Consider the following 25,159-nt stretch of genomic DNA (forward strand, 5'->3'; position numbering starts at 1 on the left):
ATAAGTCGAAACCTTGCATACGTGTCCCGTTATTTAAAGTGCGTAAAAGTAAATAACAGAAATTAAATGACGATAAATAAAATTGCGAGAATGTAAATTGCGATAAATTAAATGTTAATCAGTTAGCTGGGAACAGTTAGCCGGAACAGTTAGCGTGAAATCCTATCACAATTCCAATTAATTATTTCGTTTGTTTCTAACACTTTTTATTTTTGTCCAATGTTTTCTTCGTTATGCCACTTGTTGGATTCTGATAGGTCAAAATCCAAATATGAAATTTGAATAGAAATGGTTATTCTGTGGTGAACGGATACGTATATCGGTAATTATAAGTAGGATGGTAAATGATCGTTGAATCAGATTCGAAGAATGTACAGTGTAATTTATTAATGTGAATTCTAAATATTCCTCGGGTACTACCCACCCGTTAAAATATTTTCATCATTAACAGTTTGTACAAAAGAATTTTTAATTACAATCTTTATGAAAATATACTTGCATATATATTTTCATCGGATGTAATCATGGATTTAATGAGTCAATAAGATATTAAACTCATCAGGTTTATTGTTAATACTAGATTACATAATCTCTAAAGCATTAGAGATTACTTAATTGTCATGTCGAACGAGGATAAATAAGGTAGAAGGATATGCAAAGCGAAGTTAATCGATGTAGAACGATATGTAGAACGAAGTTCATACTCGGAGTACAGGTGGTAATATTGAGGCGGGTGAGGTTGATATCCGAGGTACAGACCATTATGTTGAGATTTACGACGTGATTGTGGTTGGGGTGATAAGAGTTGTCAGCGTTGATGATGGTGGTACGGATTATGCTGCTGGTGCTACTGGTGTTTGTAACCTCCGCACCAGATTCTCCAAAGCCATTACTCGAGCATGTAGTTCGTTAACTTCTTATATTATGTCGGGATGATTGACGATTGAAACGAGCGGGTGAGTAAGATTCGAAACATAGGATATTATATAATCGTGACAGGATATTCTAGAAATGAGAGGGTAAATGGTTTCTCGAACAGGTTTGCCGGTAAGTGCTTTCAGGTTCATCGCCAGAAGGGCAATTTAAGAAGAATCTTTAACGTGAAATGATTTTCGAATATAGAATGATATTCTAACTTCATAGAATATCTATAATAATAAAGATTTTATAGCCTACAGAGGATCTTACGGCATATGACAAGCAAGTCTACAGATGCGCTAAGATATGAATTATCAGATACGCTAAGATATGAATTTCGTCTATACACTATCGATGCACTAAATGCAGTAGGACGTGTCTAGACTTGAGAATGATAGGCAGGCAATTTTCTAAGGATGATAAGCAGATGATTTCCGACAAGATATGATAAGCAAAACTTTTAATATGTAGACACGGTCAAAGTCCAGACTCACTAATGTATCCTAACAACTACTAGTCAGACACACTAATGCAAGACCTGGTTCACTAAGACCAACGCTCTGATACCAACTGAAACGTCCGCGACTAATCCTCCCGGACGAAGTCATCAACAGTTGGTCCCATCGCGATGATCGACTCCAAGTAAAGTCCTTAACATGAGCTAATGCACAGCGGAAGTCTTAATTCGTACCTGAGAAAATACATGCTTTAAAAGGTCAACATAAAGTTGGTGAGATATATAGGTTTGATGCTAGCAGCGTTATAACAATGGACCACAAGATTTCATATGTAAACATTTTAATAAAAATATTCTAAGTGGTTGAGCACTTGGTAACCATACTTAACATTTAATCACGTCGCATATTCCCTTTATTATGAAATCTTACTACACTGTACCAAGTGTAGTCACGAAACGAAGTACTGTGCAACCGTTGAATACTGGTCGTCCAGTCCGGTTGGGGTTGTCAGGCCCGATAGATCTATCAACAGGATTCGCGTTTACAATACCACTGTAAATAATAGTTACCAAGCTACAGGGAAGTATGCCAGTGGTACAACTCAACGTAGAATATATTTTTCAGTTACTCGTGTCCATAACGTAAATCATTTATAAAAACAGCGCATGTATTCTCATCCCAAAATATTTAGAGTTTAAAAGGGACTATATACTCACCATACTGTATTTTGTAGTAAAAATACATATAACATCATTTAACATGTGCAAAGTTGGCCTTCGATTCACGAACCTATATCATTTATATATATTAATACACATAATTGAAACCGAATACCTTCATATTTATTTTCTTATGTATCAAGATTAATATTCTTATATATATTTTATTAATACTTATAGTATGTTATAATACTTATTTGGTATATAATTTAATTATCGTTATAATAGTGTATTAGCTAAAACATAATCTTATGTATTAATGTACAAAATATTTATTTGTTAAAATGATAGTCTTGAATTTATTGATTTATTGTTAATAATAATAATAACTTTATTAATAATGATAATGATAATACTAATTACAAAGATGAAAATAATAATAATGATAATAATGATGTAAATGATAATATTAATTATAATACTTATAATAATAATATAATAATAATGATAATAATAATAATTATGATATTAATAATAATTTTTATTCTAATCTAATAATAGTAATAATAATGGTAATAATGATTATAATTATAGAGATAATACTACTTATGTAATATTAGTAATAATAATAACAATAATAATAATAATAATAATAATAATAATAATAATAATAATAATAATAATAATAATAATAATAATAATAATAATAATAATAATAATAATAATGATGTTAATAACTTTTAAATAAAATAAAGACTACCTTCAAGTAAACCTTCTTTTCTTTTTTAAAAAAAAATCATGAGTCGGGCTCGAACCCGCAACCTCCCGTATAACCATCATCACGCCAAACCAGCTGGGCTGTTGCCCTTATTCGTAATATAACAGAATCGATTATTTATATCCCGTATCAAATACAGTGCCTTCTTATTCCTCTAGATTCAATCGACCCAGACAAATAGTCAATCCACCAAAACTTTGAAATGGTTTTTAATAAATTGTAACAGAACAAAACCCGATTTAATTTAGGTAAATTTAAATTATTAAACTCTTTAAAAAAAAACAAAGAAGACAGAAAGCACTTCAAGGTTGCTCGTCGCTGCTATACAAAAAAAAATATAGATTTTGAGATTCATCACGTTTTGGACGAAGTCTATAACACGAATTAAGTTGCATATTACACATATAATCTATTGGAATTATCAATTAATCTTTAAACTTAAAAACGAATATGAATTTCTTCATGAACAACTCAATTGACTTTTTAGAAGAAAAAAAAACCTTTGATTTCAAAATTCGGATTAGATTGAAAAGATTGGGAGCCGTAACTTAGAAGATATGTAGAGTACAAGATTCTAAATAAAACTGCATTAACAGATTTTCTATTTCAATTCGTTTCTTGACTTTTGATTAATTGAACCAGTAACAGGGAACCGAACTCGCTTTCCCCTGGTTCTGTTTAAATTTCGAATGGAATATAGAAGCTAAATATGGAATGGAATTAGGTGAGTGATGCAGCAAGCTAAATCTGATAGAAGTAGTTTTTATTCTGAAGGAGCCCCGACAAGGAATCACGATTACACAGAGGCAAACAAAGAAAAAAATGTAACTGATAAAGATGGATTCCAGATATCACGCGTAATTAGCTGTATATTTTTATTTATATAACAGGTATGAATTCGACAAGAGGAATCAAAATCAGAAGAAGATAAATAGAAAAAAATAAAATACAAAAAGGCAGATAACGACTTGAAAGATAATTATACCAATTTTAATGTAGCTGATTTGAAAAAAAACAAACAGATATCGATTTGAAATGGATTCTGTTTTACTCCGAAATTTTATAGTTAGTTTTATTAAATATATTAATAAAATAATAATAATGATAATAAATATTAATAATAATAATAATAGAATTAATACAAGTAATATTTAATAATGATAGTGAGGCTAATAATATTAATATTAAAGTAATATTAATAAGAAAAATGATAATAATTATTAATAAATGTATAACAATAATATTACTAATAATATTAATGATAATAATAATAATTAATCTTATCCTTTTCTAATAATTATAATGATAAATGATAATAATTTATAATAATAATTCTTAGTAATAATAATGATATTGATAAATATAATATTATTACTTACAATGCTAAGTTATATTTTCTTTTTAAAATATAATTATAATAGTTATGATATCAGTATAAATAATAATATCAGTAATATTTGTAATTAATGTATCAAATTTCATATTTATGTTTTATATATAATAACAATAATAATACCCCTATTAGTATTTAATATTTATATGTTTTATGTATATATATATACAACATATATTATTGAAGTCACACATATATATTTATTCAATTCACAAATTAATTATTCTATATATTATTTTACATATTTAATAATTCCATACCAATGATTACCAACATAAATATATCTATTTATATATATAAACATATATCTATTTACAGACAGTTGTTCGTGAATCGTCGGGCATGGTCAAAGGGTAATTAATTATCCAAATATAGATTTCAGGCTTTCTAGACTCAACATTAGGGTTTTTGCTTATCGTGTCGGAAACATATAGAGATTATGGTTTAAATTTGGTCGGAAATTTCCGGGTCGTTACAACTTGGGAACGTGAAGATCAGATGAAGCAAAAGTATCCACATTTGTTCACTGATATCGCTCATGAAACAGGTACTACTCAAAATTTCGGGATGAAATTTTCTTTAAGGGGGAGGTACTGTGATGACCCGAAATTTTTTGACTTATTTAAACCAATTCTCTATACGATTTATTATTTTAACACGCTAAACAAATTCTGTTAGATTGAGTCTCAAAATTTTAGAACTGTTACATATATACAATTACCTTTGACTACTCTCGACGATTCATGAACAATTATATATATGTATATATATATATGTACAAGTAAAAACGACTTTCCTACAGTAAAACCCTATTTGCTACAGTAAAAATTACTTTGCTACAGTAAAACACAATTTGCTACAGTAAAACACTATTTGCTACAGTGAAATCGTATTTTGCTACAGTGCTACATTGAAAACGAGTTTGCTACAGTGATTTGCTACAGTAACACTATTTGCTGCAGTAAAACACTATTTGCTACAGTAAACACTATTTGCTACAGTAACACTATTTGATGTCGACAAACTAGCAAACAAAAACAGAAAAGGCGGCCATGCGATCGCATGGCAAAAACACTGAAAACTCATGCGATCGCATGAGCTACAGTAAATCGAAAAGTACTATAAAATGTCAGTTTTGCTCGACGAAATTCTTCATAATTATTTATGTACGTAAATTTTAATTTATAATTATAATTATAATTTTAATTTAAGTTAATAATAATAAAGTATATTCGAGGGTGTTTTAATTCGGGTTTCAAACCGCTTTAAGCTAAGGAAATATTGGGTATTGTTTGGGGTATTGTTCTTGAATCCAAGGCCAACCAGACAGTCGTCTACCGTCATTACGTCTACGCAATTTGCCTACAATATTGAGTCTCAATATTGAACTGTGAGTTATAGTCTCCCTTTTTAAATGCTTTAAATATTTTTGGGCTGAGAATACATGCAATTTATTTTAAACGCAATAAGACACAAGTACATACAAAATTCTACACTGAGTTAAACCGAAAATCCCTTAGCTTTGGTAACTAGTAGCTGCCAGTACATAGGATATGGACTGGTGGGCGCGAATAATTGTATATGGATCCATAGGGCTTGACATCCCCGTCTGAGCTAGAGCGCTAGCCTTTTAACGGACGTATGTTATTTGAGTTTAAGATACGTTGGTTTGCGTGTATTAAAACGAATGGGGTAATTATCACTATATAGTTAAGTTTAGTTACCAGGGTGCTCTGTTACGTAGAATCTATTGATAAACTTTTGATGAAATCTTGTGGTCTATCTTTATATATGTTTATGACTCGAGCAATTAAACCTATAACTCACCAACATTCGTGTTGACTTTTTAGCATGTTTTATTCTCAGGTCCTTAGAATGCTTCCGCTGTGATGTGCTTGTTGCCTGCATGGAGTCTCTCATGCTTTGTACAAAGTTTATTGCATTCAAAATAAAACTGCGTTGTGTAATAAATAATTGGACTGTGATGTCAACCTGTAAATTAAAGACTTATGTATTTCGGGGTTTTGCTTATACCTAAGCACTCGCCCACATGTTTATAACTTTCTATGTTTAGAAAGTCACTTATTTTAATGAATACAATATTTTATCAAAACGTATCATATAGAGGTCAAAACCTCACTGTGGAATCAATGATTAACGTGCCGCGTCAATAGCGATTTTGACGGGTCGTTACACTGCTATGCAACACTTTCCTTATTTGTTTTGGTGGTTCCAAAAGTTTATTGGAGCCATACCAAGTGTAGAAATAGTTGTTGCATTTTTGTGTATATAAGAACACTTGTAAATTGTAAGAAAAATATAACAATTGTATCAATTCAGCTTTTAATCAAAACCGATCATTACAATTATCTAATTCTTACAATTCAAACATGGTATCAGAGCTAACGGTGAAGATCTGAGATCAATTCACTCGTGTTTTTAGCTTCAATCATGTACCAGAATCAAAATCAAGCTGCCATGTCAATATTCGACGGTAGCTCAACCTTGAAGAAGCAAGAAATTAGCTTCATAAATCAAATTAAAGTTACTAATCAAGCTGCCATGTCTGATAAAGACGGTAGCAAAGTAACTTACTTGGATGTTTTATGTTAAACGCCTGCGTGTATCGAATCAAAAGCAATCACCACAAACCACCATCAACCATCAAAGCCGTTGTGTTGTGTTTATTGTGGAATACAAGGGCACGTAATAATCAACTGTTTTAAGCTCCTTGGGTACCCAAATTGGTGGCACAAAAAGAAACGTGGCAGGGCTGTGATGGCAGAGGCAACTTGTAACAACCGTGAAATCATCAGAGGCAACCTTACGGTCACCGACAACTGCAACATAAGATCCAAACCTCAAATCGAAAGATCAACAAGAGGTACCTCCAATTTATTACCTCAATCTTACAAATCAACCAAATGGGTGAGTGTTAAACCTTCAAACGCTAAATTTATTGAAATCGGTTATAGAACCGAAAAAGGGAAAGTCTGGAGACTTTAACCCTAGTTCCATGTCTCAATCAGCCAAAGAAACAAGAAAAGATTCCTGTTTTCTATCGACCAAAAAGGGAAATCCAAGCTGGATCCCTAAACCCAACCTTTTTAGTCACCCAAATAGATTCGGTTGCTTGCAATCGATTGAAGAAAAAGGATTAAATCCTTATCTTCAATCGAAATCAATTGAAAGAGATACTAGAAAAGGGAAATCGTGGATGAAGGGGATAAAGATATCAACCCTAATTTTGAATCGACTGGTACAGAACAAAGGGAGAGAAATAACCCTATTTCTGTGACAAATACATCGATATATGAAAAAGGAAAATGTATTTTTTTAAAGGCAGAAAAGGATATTGATAAGGGGGAAATGGGCCATGGTATTAAAAGGGCTAAACACTCCACTCAGGCCCAAAGTTTTTTTAATAATTTTAAACAGGCTCAAAATAAAAGCCCAAAAACAAACCTGTTTCACTACTCAGGCCCAACGTCATTTTAAAGAGGCTAAAAACTCTACTCAGGCCCAAGGTCATGTTAATACTTTAAAGCAAAATCAAAATTCGATTTACAATAAACATTTAAATGATACTAGTTTTATCGGAAAAGGGAATATTGTTTCGAGTAATACAAAAAACAACGAATGGATTTTTGACTGTGGTGCTACCCATACAATGACTTTTGAAAAATCTGATTTTTATTCTGAATCACAACCCCGTGTTAATACGATCCAAACGGCTAATGGAGGGATTGTACAAGTGGAAGGGGGTGGAAGAATTGAAGTCACTCCGACTATGAAACTATCAAATTGTTTATATATTCCAACCCTATCTCATAAACTTTTATCCGTTAGCCACGTTACAAAAGAACTGAATTGTTCTGTTTCATTACACCCTACTTTTTGTATCCTACAAGATATCAGGACCGGGGTAATTATTGGGCGGGGCACTGAACGGGGTGGGTTATATTATGTAGACGAAGTAACCCAACAAGGTTCTGTGATGCTTGCACACGGAACATCTGATAGAGAGGCATGGTTATGGCATAGGAAACTGGGTCATCCTTCTGCCGGATACTTACATGCTCTATTTCCTAGTTTTTTAAAATCCAATGTCAATTTAAACTGTGAGACGTGTATTTTGGCCAAAAGCCACCGAAGTACATTCAAACCTAGTAATACTAGGAAAGATGTACCTTTTGCTCTTATCCACTCTGATGTGTGGGGTCCTGCACCGGTTATTGGAGGAAAAAACTTCCGATATTTTGTCCTATTTATTGATGACCATTCACGCATGACTTGGATTTATTTTTTGACTCACAAATCTGAAGTGTTTGAAAAGTTTTCCCAATTTTATAAAATGATAAAAACCCAATTTAACAAAAATATACAAATTTTGAGATCCGATAATGGGGGTGAATTTGTCAATACTTCGATGAAACAACTTTGCAAAGAAAACGGGATTATTCACCAAACGTCTTGCGCTCACACTCCCGAACAAAATGGAGTAGCCGAACGAAAAAATCGGCTACTCTTAGAAATGACAAGAGCTTTATTAATTAAATCTAAAGTTCCGAAGAGTTTTTGGCCTGAAGCTCTTGCTTCCGCTACCTATCTTATCAACCGTTTACCTACTAAAGTTTTAGGTACAAAAACCCCTAAAGATACCCTGTCCCAATTCTACAACCTCCCGACTTCATTTAGCATTGAACCTCGTATATTTGGGTGCTCGGTCTTTGTCCATATTCTAAAACATGAGCGTACCTGTAGTAACCCGTCCTAATCCACTTGAACGAAATCTTCAACAGATGGTCCCATTGCGAGGTTCTGACCTCTATATGCCATGAATGACTCCAAGTAGTATCTTTAAAATGAGCAAATGCACAGCGGAAGATTTCTTTCATACCTGAGAATAAACATGCTTTAAAGTGTCAACCAAAAGGTTGGTGAGTTCATAGGTTTATCATAAACAATAAAATTTATCATTTTGATACACCACAAGATTTAAATACAGTACACCTATCTCGTGTATAAAACCATTTTTCATAATGCTTAGCAGAGTAGGTTCGTATCCTTTTCTCCCCCGTAGGTTGCCTCGCGATTTTTTAAATAATCGTGCACATATCTCGTGCACAAAACTAATACACATAACCTGTGTATAAAAATCATTCTCTCGATACATAACATTCATTTCGATTTCATTGCTCAACATGGTAGCCGACCTTAACATATAATGCGCATCAATAATATCCCCAAAACAGAACATCTCGTCTGTATAATATATAAACTTCGAAGTACTAAACATCACGCCCACTAGCTCTTCCGTCTAGTGAACATTCTGGGTGGGGGTGTTAAACCCGGTAGCTACCTTTAGGATTCGCGTGAATTAGGGCCATACCCGTTTCTAATTCTTAGGTTACCAAGCAATAATAATCAGGGGAAAATATTCACAACAATTAGTGGCAATTATAACGTTTAACTAATTCAATAATAATCCACAGAACTTCTGTCTGCATAATAATTCATTCGAGGAATGTTTTGCTTGTGTCTATCTCGTCAAACATTTATAAAAGCATTTCATGTATTCACTCCAAAAATATAGATTGCAAAAGCATTTAATAAAGCAGTTGTAAAAACAGCGCATGTATTCTCAGTCCCAAAAATGTAAAGAGTAAAAGGGAGCAAATGAACTCACAATACGATATTTTGTAGTAAAAATATGCATACTACGGAACTGAACAATGCAAGGTTGGCCTCGGATTCACGAACCTATATCATTTATATATATGTTAATACATATAACGGTAATCGACCAAATTTACATATTCTTATTAATTATTATTTTAGTAAATTATATGTTTCATTAATAACTTAATTATATATATATATATATATATATATATATATATATATATATATATATATATATATATATATATATATATATATATATATATATACACATTAGATAAATAGTTAGTATTCATTATGAAAATATTAATGTTGTTATGTGATATGTATTAAATATATTCTTATATAGTTATTTATTTGGTAAAATAATATCAATAATAATGAATATCCATTTGTACCTTTTTATGATAATAATAATAAAAATATTGATACTACTAATAATCTAAATGATAATTTTAATAATAATATAGATTTTGATAAAAATGATGATGATAATAATAATAATAATAATAATAATAATAATAATAATAATAATAATAATAAACATACCACGAGGCTTCCAAAAACACCACCACTGTTCAACTTCTCTCTCCGGTAACATAAAACCCTAGCATAAAACAGTCGTCGCCATCATTATTTTCTCTCCTCCGGCCGTCGCTTTTCTCCGGCGGTCCGGAGGAGCTCTCTCCTTCATTGTTTTTTCCTTGTTTTCCCTTCTCTGCTCTCTTTTCTTTTGTTTTGCTGTTGTAATAATCGTTTTAGATCTGTTCAAATCGAGTGTTTGGTTCACTGTCGTGGTTATATTGGTGGGTTTTTTCAAGCGGTTCAGCCGGATCTGAGTCTTTTCGAAGTGTGGTTCGCTGGTTCGAGTTTTTCCTCCACCGTCTTTCTGCCTTTGACTTCAGGTAATTCGTGTATTGGTTCTTGGTTTAGATTTGTGGTGGTGTGTTTCGTGGTTGCGGGTGGATGCAGACGGTGGAGGTCTTGCGAAGGTCGTGGTTTTGTTTGGTGCAAGTCGCGAGTATCTGCTACAGCAGGTGGTCAAATATAGTGATGCGGGCTCTTTTGTCAGATCTCGTATGTTTGCTTTTCATTGCAGGGGTATGGTCGAGATATGTTGCTGTTAAAAGTCGCTTCAAGGGCGAGTTCATACATGTCAGGGTATTTTTCAGGCAAACGTCTCTTATCGCACAATGTCACTACTTGGTAGATTGGATGATCGAAATGGTTTAAGTTATCGTGGGTCGAGTTCAAGGTGTGAAGGTTTAGGTCGTGGTTATTTTCATTTCATTTCATATTTAATTTACCTAGTCATTGCCCTTATTGATATTGTGTTGAGTTGATTCGAATGTAGGAATTGTACTTTGTATGTATGATATCCCCTTTCGTGTGGTCTTAGGTCGTTAGTTTTTGTGTTCGTAGCCATCGAGTAACTTGAGATCCGGTGTTAGTCTTGTTTATTTTGTCGGATTGGTTGTAATTTCTAGCATCTTGCTAGGTTTATTTATTCTATTAATATATATTGCCTTTCAAAAAAAAAAAAAATAATAATAATAATAATAATAATAATAATAATAGTAGTAGTAGTAGTAGTAGTAGTAGTAGTAGTAGTAGTAGTAGTAGTAGTAGTAGTAATAATAATAACTATAAAAATAATAATTTTTCTAATAATGATAATAATAATAATAAAAGTGATAACAATAATAAAAATGATAATTTTAATATTTTTAATAATAAAAATGATAATAATAATAATAATGGTAGTAATACTTATAATACCTAATGCTAATACTTATTAATGATAATAATATAAATCACATAACAACAATAATTAATAATAATAACAATAATAATAATAATAATAATTATAACAAGATAATAGGAATGCTACCTCCATGTAACAAGCTTTAAAAAAAACACAACCATGCTCGAGCTCGAACCTGCAACCTCTCGCCAACCAGACACAACCCAAACCAACTACTCTGCTGATACTTTTCTGTATTATATCGAAATTCAATTTTATTTAACCCAACTGTCCGTTTCCTTCTTCTTCTTAAAGCCCAATCATCCTAACTCATCGGCCCACTTGAGCAAAGAAAAGATTTTGGTCCAATATGTAAATTAACCTAGCCAAATTATCATAGTCCACTTGAGTGATTATATGGATCCACCAATTAGTTCATTAACGGAAGTCAAAAGGGATCGGATTATATATAATAAAAAATGTAAAAGGAAGAGATAACTTGCAGCCGCCATATAAGACTACTCCCATTATCTTCATAATCATTTCTTATGCACATCATCATCATCATTAATCGGTTATCATCATCATCTTCTCACAACACCCATAATAGTTGCAGGTTACAAGGTTGCAGGTGGTCTTCGATTGAGGTTTGCGAACAGAAAAAAAAATACTAGAGTTTAAGAGAAACAGATGCAACTATGGTAATATCGTTAAATGGGTGTGGTTTGGTTCGCGACAGAGACAGGAATAGCAGCGGTGCAATTATGATTCGAGGTGTGAAGCGGTGGCGATGGGTTTTAAAGAGAGAAGGAGAGAGAAATGGGCGGTTTGGGTCTGTTTTGGTTGGCGAGACATTGCAGAGAACTGCAGGAAGGAAAAGAGAGATAAATTGGGATGATGGTGGTCGATCGAGCATCAGAATAACAATATATATATATATATATATATATATATATATATATATATATATATATATATATATATATATTGCAGGTGTGTTCGAATGTGTTGGATTACTTTGATGGATTTGTGATGGTTTAAGGTGATGTTGGAGGTGTGGTTTTATCTCGGTTCAATAACAAAATAGAAACGAAGTAGTTTTAGTTGTTAACGGGTGGTGTGGCTTGGGATTGTTTGGTCTGCACAAGAACTCGAATAGCAGTTGAAGTAGAATTAATCGAACCTCAAAGGTAGAGGTTTATAGTTACTCGATGGTGATTAATTGGGCGAGGACGGTGGTTCTCCAGTGGTGTGGTTGGGTCTGTTGATCGAAGTGTTCCACCATGATGATGGTGGTAACCGTAAACAAATATGATCAGTAAAAAAAATGCTCATGGTGGTAAGGTGGCGAGTATGGTGGGTGGTAGTAGACCGTTGATGGTGATTGTGGTGATATGTTGTTCATGATGGTACCGGTGATTCATGGAGGGGTTCAAGGTCAAGGATTTGTAAAGAGAGAGAGGGAGCTAGAGAGATGACGGGTGGAGGTGTATGGTATTTGTTGATGGTGGTGTTCTTCGGGCGAAAATGATGTTTCGTGTTCGGTTTAGTTTACATTTGAAACAAAATAGAAGTTCATAGCAGCAGACCTATACAATAACAATTTACAAGTTAGTGATGTTGTGGTGTTCGATGATGGTAATCATGATGGTGCAAGGTGGTGGTTTGATAGTGGTCGTTATAGGTGGCGATTTGTGATAGTGGTGATGGTGTGTTCTTGAAGAGAAACAGAAATCGGATAATAGAAACAATGATTGGTTTTGGTCTTGCAATTTAATGGAAAAGAAACAATATGTGGGTTCGGTGTTGATTATAATATCACATAAGTCTATCTATCATCTCTATATATAAATAATTGTGCAGATGCACTAAGAAATGTACAAAAGCAAACAGTACTCAATCAATTCAATCACAAATCACGGGTTCTTTACGTTAATGCATATAATTTATATTTTTATTTATTCATGTACAAAGTTTAAGTTTATAATAATGTGTTCTTAATCAAATGATAGCAACACTTGGTTAACTGTCTACACACGAGACCTTAATCATAAATAATAGGACAAAGTAAATGTTTGAAGGAAAAAAATGTGACTGTTAGGTAATTTGGTACATAATATACTTGGTCCAAGTTGCACCGATTATTACAAATTCAATAAAAGTAAGTGGGTCAGTGAAGAAGTTAAATTGAATTTGTTGAGCAGTTAGACAAAATAATTAGACTCCACTTTGCTTCATTCTTCTCGTGAGAAGACAAATGGAATCCAGTTGTGTTTATTTGACAATTTATTCTCTTATGTGTACTATGTTTATTTTATTATTGAGTCTCAACCCTCAACTGCATATATCTCTGTGTCTCATAAAATAATAGGTTAGTATATCTTTTATATAGAGGAACAATAGAGGAGAAATGTTTAAAAATAAAGTTACTAATTAGATTTCAATGTCAATAAAGTATTACTTAATTTCATAAGTTATAAAATGAGTAGGTTCGTTATAATAATAAAATGTCACTTAATAATCGTATAAGCAACTTGAAAATAAATGGCCACACTTAATTGTAACAAGTGACACAGTTCCAAGTGTTAGTCAACTTCATTCAAAATTCATTATATTTAATATAATATATATAAATACATTTTAGTAACAAGTATTATTATATCAAAATTTATTTTACGTAATAACTAAATCATATAATAGTTTATTAAAATTTTCAATTTATTATATATATATACATATATTTATATATATATATATATATACATATATATATATATATATATACATATATATATATATATATATATATATATATATATATATATATATATATATATATATATATATATATATATATACATATATATATATATACTTATTTATTCACAATTAAATATTCGTGAATCGTCGAGAATAGTCGAGGGTAAATGAATTAACGAGAACAGTTCAAAAATTTTTGAGACTCAACATTACAGACTTTGCTTATCGTGTCAAAAATATTAAATCGTATCGAGAGTTTGCTTTAAAATTAGTCGAAATTTTTCGGGTCGTCACAGTACCAAACTTGATCCTTGTGCGGAAAAATGTGTCATGGTTGGCTATGGAATAAATCAAAAAGGATATCGGTGCTATAGTCCAAAATACGTCATGTCTTTACTACAATGAACTGTGACTTTGTCGAAACCGAATATTTTTATGATACCCAACTCACGAGTGAGGGGGAGAAAGAGGATAATGACACTCTCAGTTGGATAACCTGGATACCTAAACCTGGTAACATTCAAACACCAACACCAAATCCTGATCCAGAATCACCAAATCCTAATCCTAATCCCGAATCACCAAATCCTGATCCAGATTCACTAAATCCTAATCCCAAATCACCAAATCCTTGTCCCGAATCACCTAACATTGAACCAAATGAAGTCTCTTCAAGTAATGAAGTTCAAGAGGAACAAAACAGTCAAACTCAAGATGTACCACTTGACAACAATTCCAAAGAAAGATATGTTCTACCACAAAGATCCAACAGAGGAGTACCACCAAAGAGATACTCTTCAGAAAAAGAAGCTCAAAGATCCAGATACCCAATTGCTAATATTGCACACGGGAATCTATCAAATGAAGCACAAAAATTCAATTCTGCTTTATACTCCGAAGAAATTCCAGCTACAGTTGATCGAGCAATGAAATCTGACAAATGGAGAAAGGCCATAGAAGAAGAAATGGAAGCACTCAAGAAAAGTGACACATGGGAAAAATGTGTCATTCCTCAAGGAAAAAAAAAACCAGTAGGAAATCGATGGATGTTTACAATAAAATACAAACCAGATGTTACCATTGAAAGATACAAAGCCCAACTGGTTGCCAGGGGATATACTCAAACATATGGAATAGATTATTCCGAGACTTTCTCTCCAGTTGCGAAGATTGATACCATCAGGGTTCTTTTATCAGTTGCTGCAAATGAAGAATGGCCACTTCACCAATTTGATGTGAAGAATGCCTTTCTACATGGTGAACTAAAAGAAGAAGTCTATATGGAAGCTCCTCCAGGATTCTCCGGAAACTTCAAAAATGGGGAAGCTTGTCGACTTACGAAATCTTTATATGGGTTAAAACAATCCCCACGGGCTTGGTTTGGGAAATTTACTTTATTTATGAAAAAATATGATTTCAAACAGAGTAACTCGGATCATACTCTTTTTTTAAACGAAGAGGAAAATTAATTACATGCTTAATAATTTATGTTGATGATATGATAATAATAGGAAATGATAAAGAGGAAATTTCTAACTTAAAAATGAACTTATTTAAAGAATTTGAAATGAAAGACTTGGGCAGACTTAAATATTTTTTGGGGATTGAGGTGTTACGATCCCAACAGGGAATATTTATCTATCAGAAGAAGTATGTTCTTGATTTTCTTGCAGAAACAGGTATGATTGATTGCAAACCAGCTGATACTCCAATGATTCCAAACCAGAAGCTATATATGGAAGATGAAGCTGGTCTTGCTGATAAATGGCAATACCAAAGGATGGTGGAAAAACTCATCTATCTTGCTCATACTCGACCTGATATAGCACATGCAGTTGGAGTTGTAAGTCAATTCATGCATCAACCACAAGTTCACCATATGGAAGCCGTAATGAGAATCATCAGATATTTGAAGAAAACAGCGGATCATGGAGTTGTTTTCAAAAGAAATGGGCATCTAAGAACTCAAATATATACAGATGCAAGTTGGGCTGGAGAAAAAGGGTATAGAAGATCTACATCTGGATTCTTTACAATAGTCGGAGGTAATTTAGTTGCATGGAAAAGCAAGAAACAAAAGGTTGTTTCTCTATCAAGCGCAGAATCAGAGTTTAGAGGGATAGCCAAAGGAGTTGTAGAAGCATTACGGACCCGAAAACTTCTAACAGAGATCGGATTTCCACCAGAAGATAGCATTCAGATATTATGTGATAACGAAGCAGCCATTGCCATATCAGAAAATCCAGTTCAACATGACCGAACCAAACATGTGGAAGTTGATCGACATTTTATTAGACAAAAATTAGATGATGAAATCATTTCCCTTCCATCAATCAGATCCGAAGATCAGCTAGCTGACATCCTCACCAAATCAGTCAACGGGAGACTCTTCAGCGAAGTTCTCAGCAAGTTGAATTTTGGAAATCCCACTATTCAACTTGAGGGGGAGTGTTAGAATGTAGAAACAGATTAGTCAACTTACCTTTTATGGTAGGTTGACTTTGGGATCAGAAGAAAAAGTCCTTCATCATTTCCTCAAATAGAAGTTCACGTGTCTGCCATATCCAACAAATAAACTGCTAAAAAGCAGGCTGCTATGCAACACTTTTCTTATTTGTTTTGGTGGTTCCAAAAGTTTATTGGAGCCATACTAAGTGTAGAAATAGCTGTTGCATTTTTGTGTATATAAGAACACTTGTAAATTGTAAGAAAAATATAACAATTGTAACAATTCAGCTTTTAATCAAAACCGATCATTACAATTATATAATTCTTACAATTCAAACAATTCTAGCAAGCATATCCCAATTATTAGTGTTCGATGCATAATCAATTGTATTGGGTCTATATCTGGTTCTCGAACTGTATATAAGTTGTTGTCAATGCTTCTAGCATCTACCTGCAGAAATTATAAACAGTGGAACCCGTTTGGCCTGGTTTTACACAGACCATTTCTGCTTCGACTCGAACACTTCTTTTTCTTATTGCATGTTTGTTTTAAAATGCAATATGAACCTGTATTTCGAATATTTAATTCAATCAAGAAGCGTCCAAGTTTTTCCTCCACATGTGAATCTACTGGATTACTTGAAATCATTTTGTATTTGATAGCGGTCAAGTGTTGTTTTCAATGAAACAAAGTATATCAGGTAAAATACCATCGGATAATTAATAGTGAATGGAACAAAGCTAAAATTACTCGGTAACATACCTCTTTAGAACAGATTCAACAAAAGTTCTCATGATTTTTAGGTAGCTTCTACGAATTTTCATTGAGGACGAAAGGCCCGAAACAAAGTACATGTTTTAAATAATAAAAACTTGAGAGAGATTTCTAATTATCACAACCATGATAGAAACATACTTGAACATCACTAATCATGTAAATTAGATTATTTACTGAGCACCTTACAGTTAAATTATTTATCAGTTGTATTGAACTATATTCCATTAAGTGTATCTATAGAAGTTTGATACGGAGTATTACAAAAAGTGATATAAGTAAACTTAACATGTTTAAATCACACAAAAAGTTGTCTTTTGGCACACCAAGTCAGCTCACCCACCCATTTAGCCACTCCTAAACTACTTTAGTTACTTCCACCATAAGAAGTTATATTTTGACCCTCTACATGGGTCAACTCCCTGTTAAAGTTATTCTCAATAGAGGCAAGAACAACATTACTCACATATTCAATCTTCTTTCCATCTATACCCATACTGAAATGCAATAATAACAAGATATCAAAATTACGACGATACAAATAAATAATAAAAAATGATTCTTGGATAACAATTAATTAACTTACAGACTTACCTGACCCATTAATAAATAATAACAAAAAGATTTTTCGATAAAAATTAATCAATTTACAGACTTACTTGACCCATTGCATCAATTATTGAGGATGAGACAGGAAGTATATGGTTGGTATATTCCCTAAAACATTAAAGAGCTTATCAAATTGTAGCATAATTTCCAACAAAATAAAAGTATATTTATATTTATATATAGCAATCATATCTATTTCATTAACCCGTTATCCTGCAGGTCATCTATTTTTCCTAATGAAATAAAATTCTTAAAGTGTATAATCATATCAGATCACTTGCAGTCTTCAGTATAGTGTTTCACAATCAACATAGTCTTTACATATGATCATTATTCATTATTTCATGAAATATATAGTAAAACCTGCAACAATTTCACACATATTATGGATTTCAATATGTTGTAAGACATATATAACATTATAACATATAAATTTAAAATAAATGAGCTTTCACATTGTTCCCATCTGCCCATCTATAAACGTGAATTATCATTTCATACACACCCTTCAATTTCTTTAACTTGTTCAAACGCATGTTTAGTAGACTACATAACAACTGATAAAAGACATCAAATAAAAGATTGAATTATAGGATATCGTACTATATTATCTTTCTAAATAGCAGCAGTAATTATCTGCAACCCAAATTGGTTGTTATTACACAAGAAATAGCACAAGAAGCATCAAGTCAAAAAATTGATCATGCCAGAAAATCACCCAAATTATATGTAACAACAATTAATATAACCAAGTTGCAATTTATAAGTTTATGACCAGGAAATAATGAAATGTACCGATGTACAGTAGCTTTCAATTTAGCTCTACCAATCGTACACGAACACTACAACAAAAACGTTGAATAGACACGCTTATTTAGGCAAATATACACGTTCAAAAGGATGTGGATTTATAAGGTTCGCATTTCGTACAAGCGTGTGAAAAACAGGCGTTACAAAATTAAGAACAAGTGTAAGCGTGAGCTTTTGAAGGTGATTCCTCACACTTTTAAAAGTGAGCTTTTGAAGTTAACTTTTCACGCTTATGAAAGTGAGGTTTTACGGTTTTTCTTCACACTTCGAAGTGTGAGGATTATATATATATATATATATATATATATATATATATATATATATATATATATATATATATATATATATATATATATATATATATAGGGGCAGGATCAATGGGGAAGTAACCAATCGGGAGGAAGCAAAAATTTTTTTTTTTTTTTCGTTTTTTTGGAAAAATTTTTTACGGCATCAAGATCACACGAAAATATGAACATTTAGAAGAGACACTTCGTGATGAATGTCATTATTTAGGCGGGAAAACGATCGACAAAAATAACATTCAAGATAATATTGTTCGTGAAGAATATGAACGTCTTTTTTCATGTTTTGTGAAGTAAAATTTAGCCCGATTTAGAGTTTAGGGTTTAGGGTTTAGGGTTTGGTGTTTTGCATAAACCCAAAACACCAAACCCTAAACCCTAAACTCTAAACCGTTCTTTTTAAAAACTAAATCTAAATCCTAAATCTAAACCCTAAATCTAAACCCTAAATCTAAACCCTAAATTTCTAAACCCTATAAACCCTAATATCTAAACCCTAATATCTAAACCCCAATAGCTAAAACCTCAACATATGCTCGAAAAACAAGATAATTGTTATATATTACTTCTTCGAGCGTTTTCCCGCCAAAATAAAAACATTTATCACAAAGTGTCTCTACTAAATGTTCATATTTTCATCTCATCTATAATGTTCGTGAACAAAGTTTTTTCAAAAAACGAAAAAAAAAAAAAGTTTTTGCTTCCCCCCGAATGGTTACTTCCCTCTTGATCCTACCCCTATATATATATATATATATATATATATATATATATATATTTATATATATATTCACGCGCAATATTTGAACAATAAATAAAATACGAGTGTATCTTAAAATTCTGAAACAGTCACGGCAATCTTATACGAGCTATAGCATAAAATGAAATACAGAGCATAACTAAAGTTACAAGTTAAAATTGCTATTCACCATGTATAACTACTCCGTATTTTTTTATTCAGTTACAGCGAAGTTATTCAAATCTTGAAGGATAATGGATCAGTTGTTGAAGGCATCAGACCACCTTCTTCTCTATACAGTTTCACAAGTCTTGTTTGATCTGCATAAAAATTTAAACCAACATTCAAAATACTCTTCTAACAAGCGATCGTTCAATTTGTCATACACTCTCAATTTTATCCATTTCAAATGTGAATTGTTCGAAGTAATTATAATACTCCTAACTTTCTAACTCAATTTTATCCATTTCAGATTCCTTTTCTAACATCATCGTTCAAACTTACAGCCTCTTTCTATATGTGAAACGGGTTTTGACGTTGGAGGAAATGCATGCCACTTCATCTTGTCATCCAGCATGTAAACATCCATAAACAACCTGATGATTTAAACAACACTTCAATTTGTGCTCAGTTGCTATATAAAATCATGCCTAGCAAATGGTCCAACTCTTAAAAGTCAATTACATTACTTTAAACTTCAGACACTACAACAAATTATGCAAATGTGCACGCTTATTCAATCATTTAGTTACTTTTAAAAGTGTGTGCTTATTTGTTCTACACGCTTCTATGATCCGTGTAGATTTTGAGCGTAACAAAATTTTCTTAATTAGTATCGTTTATTAGTGTGGAAAATTTGCTCAAATCTTCACGGTTAAACAGGTTGATATGCCTTAGAATGCTCACGCATAAAAGTGTGTTCCAATCATTTCAATCCCATACATTCTAAAGTGTGAAGTTTTAGTTTAAAATTCCACATTTAAAAGCGTTTGAAAAATTACTGATAGTTCATGCTAAAAAACGTGAACGAATTATGGCTTTCCTCATTTTAATACTTTTAGTTTTCATAATATATATATATAATTTGAGTACATTTATATAATAATATCTTTCATTAATACTATATACAATTGAGCAAAAGAGGTTACTATTCTTCAATAGTAACTCCTTTGTCCTTTTGTGTGTTTTTTTTTTTCAAAACAATTTTCGTCTTTCTTCCATCAACTCTAATCTCCATACTTTCGGCAACGCAGCTTTTAGAACCTACGCACATAACTTTTAGACCTAAAAAATCTCATAAACCCACCCCCAAACTTTGAACGCAAATGCTTTCATTTTCCTAGCGAAATAAAAAGACACTACCTACACAAATTAACTCGCATCATATTTTCGAACGTACAATTTTTACCAGCAATCGGTCTGAAACGCACTGCCACATGCCACGCACATAGGTCATCATTTATTTAATTTGATTCATCTAAAAAAAATATTATACAACATAATTTGGACAGTTTAGGATAATTAATTTATTATAACTCATATAGTAATATATGACAATATGTTTCTTTGCAATAATATGTTTCTTTGCAATTGTATTAGATGTTTAATATGTTAAAACGAATTATGGTCTTATAGGTTACGTTAACTGTTTTGCTTTAATATATTCTTATTAGAATATATAATTGGATGCTACAAAAAAGTTTTACGTAAACGAGGGGTGGCCGCCGCAACGTGCGGCTGACCACCCTGCTTGTTATATACAATATACAACTAGCCAATAATACTACTGCTTAGAAACAAGAACATGAATCACATTAATTAAGACTATCTATTACAAAGTAAAGAAGTTAAAGTACATGTTGTTACAAGTCTAATACGGAGTAACATCTAAGATAGACAAATGAGCTATTGAAAACCGTTTTGGTATCTGTTCTGATATCCATCTTTAATAGCCCCTTAATCTTCGACTTTTACACCTGCAAATTATGCAAGGATTAGCAAAATGACAACATCAAATTCATCAAGATATTAATAAAAATTCATTAGCTTTCCAAAATGAAAATTCATCAAGATACTTTAACAATGGCTAGTTAGGTAGGTGTTGGGATCAAAATGAATATCTGTTGCATAAAAAACTAAATCCAGTCCAACAATCTTTCATGTATTTTCTAAAAACTTTATACAGAGATCATACTACTAACAGAAGTGAGATAAGTAAAACTTGCACATGCCAATAGGCATTGCCGTTTCTTCATGCTTCATAAAACACATCCCGTTAGTCGAAACCTAAAACTGGCTACAAGATGAACTTGCATATGATGAGATGAATAAATATACATAATCATCTTCACTAAGAGAATTAATGAGCAATAAAAGAATTTACACACCTGAACCTTCATTTTGCTACCTTTCTACACAAAATCACTATTATATTGGTTGAAAGTTGGAATCAAACATTGAAGTCTTGAAAAGATGCTCCACTGTAAGGGCAGTAGTTGCTAGAAAACCCGTGTCAAACAAGTACATATATGTTAATTTAATAGAATCATAAGATGTTTACGCATTAACTTGAAGATAATTACCTTTTCATGACTGGATCCAAATATAGAAATTTGGGGATACACGTAAGAAGTTCATGAACTAAGAGAAATTAAAATTAAACTATTTATTGCTCACATTGATCAACCACATGTCTAAGTCTTATGGTGTAAAGTTGTGCCCATTAAAATTAATGTTTTCATCTGGCATCTAAAACTTCATAGACTTGCTACTCTTCGAAACTTGGATGCTAGAGGCTTGGTTTTCGAAAATTCATGATGTTGCTTCTGCGAGGTTTCGAAGGAATCGCATAGTCATTTGTTTGTTCGTTGTGATATTTCGTATCAAATTTGGTGCAAGGTGGGTAGATGGATTGGTCTCTCTATACCTATATGGAACTCCATTGATGAAATTTGGAATTGGATCGATTCTATAAACCCACAAAGGAACAAAATACTCGTGCTTATGGTTGTAGTTTACGCAACTTTATAGAACATTTGGCGGCTTCGGAATTTCACTATCTTCAAAGATATTAGTTTTAGAAAATCTCAACTCTTTGATAGCATTGTTTTCTCGAGTTTTAATTGGTTGTATTCGAGATATCACAAGTCCATCTTAAATTGGACCGAGTGGTTAAAATCTCATATGTATTCTTTGTAATTTGTTTTAGCTAGCTCCTTGCTAGTTTCCTTTTATAAAATGTTTGCCGTTCGAAAAAAAAAACATGTCTAAGTCTTCTCAGGACACCCTAAAATTAGCGTATATAAAATATGTTGTTATCTCAAATTTATATACCAAGCACTGATATTCAAAGTGAATTTTTGTAAGCTTGATAAAAATTACCTACAGAAGAACCGTAAGTGTATAAAGGTTAGCATTCGCCATAAGCTAGTGTATCAAATACACCGTCAAGTTTTTAGCCGATTTCATGGTCATCTCATTTGCAGTATTGTGTAACAATCAGCTGCTATGGAGAACGACTAGATCGAAACAGGGTAAGACAAGTCCGTCTGCAAACATTAATTATTTAAGCTTACTTCAACGTTATTAACAAAAATCTTTGATAAAAAAAAGGCTAAACAAAATTGTACCGTGCTGCAGATGTGAAATGTGGTCACGTATCCATCATACTTTGAACCTACACAACAATACAAAAGTATTATTTGAAGTGAAATAATAATAATTAATGAAAATATAAAAAATATAAAAAAGCAGGAAATGAATGAATGCTACTTACTTTTCTTTAGTCCTGCAGGCTTTTCACATAAAGCCTCTTTTGTAAAACTTACCTGAGTCATATATTTAAAAAAAAATCCTTACTCACCCGCAACATGAACATAATTCGAAGGAGAATTAAGTAGTTATACCATTCCAAGACCAACATGAACGATAGCAGACTTATCTTTTTTAAACTTGATATTTTTCTTTGCATCTTTCACTATCGTTGTTGAAAGATCAGTGGTCACAGAACCATCCGGTACAACTGTACAAGCAGATGAAACATAATACAGAGTAATTCGATTACTAAACAACAACATAGTAGCTTTCAAGATGAAATTAAAATAAAAATCAAAACTGTGAATCACTCTTGCATTTGGTGTCAAACGATTTAGTTGATATCAATGATCCTTCCGGCCACTAACATACGAAAACAAGCATACTACATAAATCAGTGATCCTTCTGGCCATATCCTTTCCAATTCTCTCTTGATGCCCTAATACTTGCACTAATCATCTAAATATACGCATAATAAGACTTTTAACATAGAGAATGATTATTTCAATTCATACACACTGCTTGAAGTTTCTGATTCATTAGTGCATAAATAATAGTGTGTTAGCTTAATCACTTAAAGATACAATTCCACAATAAGTAAACACATAACCTCAAAGCCTATTTGTAGCCTAATCTGAGTCAACAAACAACACATGAGCCTAAATGACACATATGTATGAAGAGTTCCGCGTAAAAATTAAGAAGAATTGACTTTGTAACCCTAACATCTAATCGGAGGAATTGCACAAATTACTCAACCAAACAACATCAATTAACATCGAAACTGTAAATAAATGAATTAACCGAGCAAAATGAAACATAATCGAGCATATGAACAGATCTTAAAACGAAATAATGAGTCTACCTGCTCGTATCACCCGATTTTGAACGGAACACTTGAACTGACGAATGATTTGACGAGCCCTATCTCTATCTGCTTCAATCCATCACGAACGAATTTGTTGACGAACAATTTGACGAACGCTATCGATTTGGGATATCTTTAAACCTAATTTAGCCAATTCGTAGTTGCAGATATAGAACCTGATTGATCAGTTTGTTGGACTCAATGAGTAGTCAACATGTGGCTATTGAGTTTTATTTAAATCTAATTTAGTATTTAGTATTTATATATTTATATATTTATATATATATAATTAATAATTAATTATATGTATGTATGTTAAAATATGTTAATCAGATACGAATCAGATCAGAATTAATATTATATTAAAAAAATTTTTTTGAAAGGCAACCATATATT

General features: G+C 32.1%; 1 protein-coding gene and 1 long non-coding RNA gene across 12 annotated transcripts in view; both read right to left on the reverse strand.

The window, feature by feature from the left end:
- LOC139886669 (uncharacterized) overlaps positions 1-12,533 on the reverse strand; it is a 31,741-nt gene extending 19,208 nt beyond the window's left edge. For 4 of the 8 annotated variants that reach the window (XR_011772547.1, XR_011772544.1, XR_011772542.1 and 1 more), the window contains exons 1-2: positions 11,783-12,533; positions 8,965-9,106 (exon numbers count right to left, since the gene is read on the reverse strand). This is a non-coding gene — a long non-coding RNA (uncharacterized lncRNA). The other 4 variants (XR_011772546.1, XR_011772549.1, XR_011772543.1 and 1 more) reach the window with 3 other exon arrangements.
- Positions 12,534-21,843: 9,310 nt separating this feature from the next.
- LOC139879086 (uncharacterized) lies at positions 21,844-24,971 on the reverse strand. 4 transcript variants are annotated; one of them, XR_011769965.1, is made up of 5 exons: positions 24,761-24,971; positions 23,987-24,102; positions 23,857-23,908; positions 23,711-23,757; positions 21,844-23,629 (listed from the first exon to the last, which is right to left on the reverse strand). XR_011769965.1 is itself a non-coding variant. In XM_071865406.1 (4 exons), exons 1-4 carry the CDS (start codon positions 24,155-24,157, stop codon positions 23,600-23,602), a joined length of 300 nt encoding a protein of 99 aa, XP_071721507.1. In that variant the 5' UTR covers positions 24,158-24,318; the 3' UTR covers positions 21,844-23,599. The 4 variants fall into 4 exon arrangements, 1 of the variants encoding a protein (XP_071721507.1); XR_011769959.1 differs by lacking the exon at positions 24,761-24,971 and having other exon boundaries at positions 21,844-22,579; positions 23,463-23,629; positions 23,987-24,318; XR_011769953.1 differs by lacking the exon at positions 24,761-24,971 and having other exon boundaries at positions 21,844-22,377; positions 22,469-23,629; positions 23,987-24,318.
- Positions 24,972-25,159: the final 188 nt, after the last annotated feature.

Source organism: Rutidosis leptorrhynchoides, chromosome 1 (genome assembly GCF_046630445.1).
Source record: "Rutidosis leptorrhynchoides isolate AG116_Rl617_1_P2 chromosome 1, CSIRO_AGI_Rlap_v1, whole genome shotgun sequence".
NCBI lineage: Eukaryota > Viridiplantae > Streptophyta > Magnoliopsida > Asterales > Asteraceae > Rutidosis > Rutidosis leptorrhynchoides.

Bases quoted from the DNA above. Each gene is read 5' to 3' on its own strand.
- LOC139879086 (XM_071865406.1), bottom strand. From the start codon at position 24,157: ATGTTGTTGTTTAGTAATCGAATTACTCTGTATTATGTTTCATCTGCT. The intron at 23,909-23,986 runs GTATAACTACTT...TATATGACTCAG, and splicing joins TTCATGTTGGTCTTGGAATG to GTAAGTTTTACAAAAGAGGC. The intron at 23,630-23,710 runs GTACAATTTTGT...TAATGTTTGCAG, and splicing joins CATTTCACATCTGCAGCACG to ACGGACTTGTCTTACCCTGT.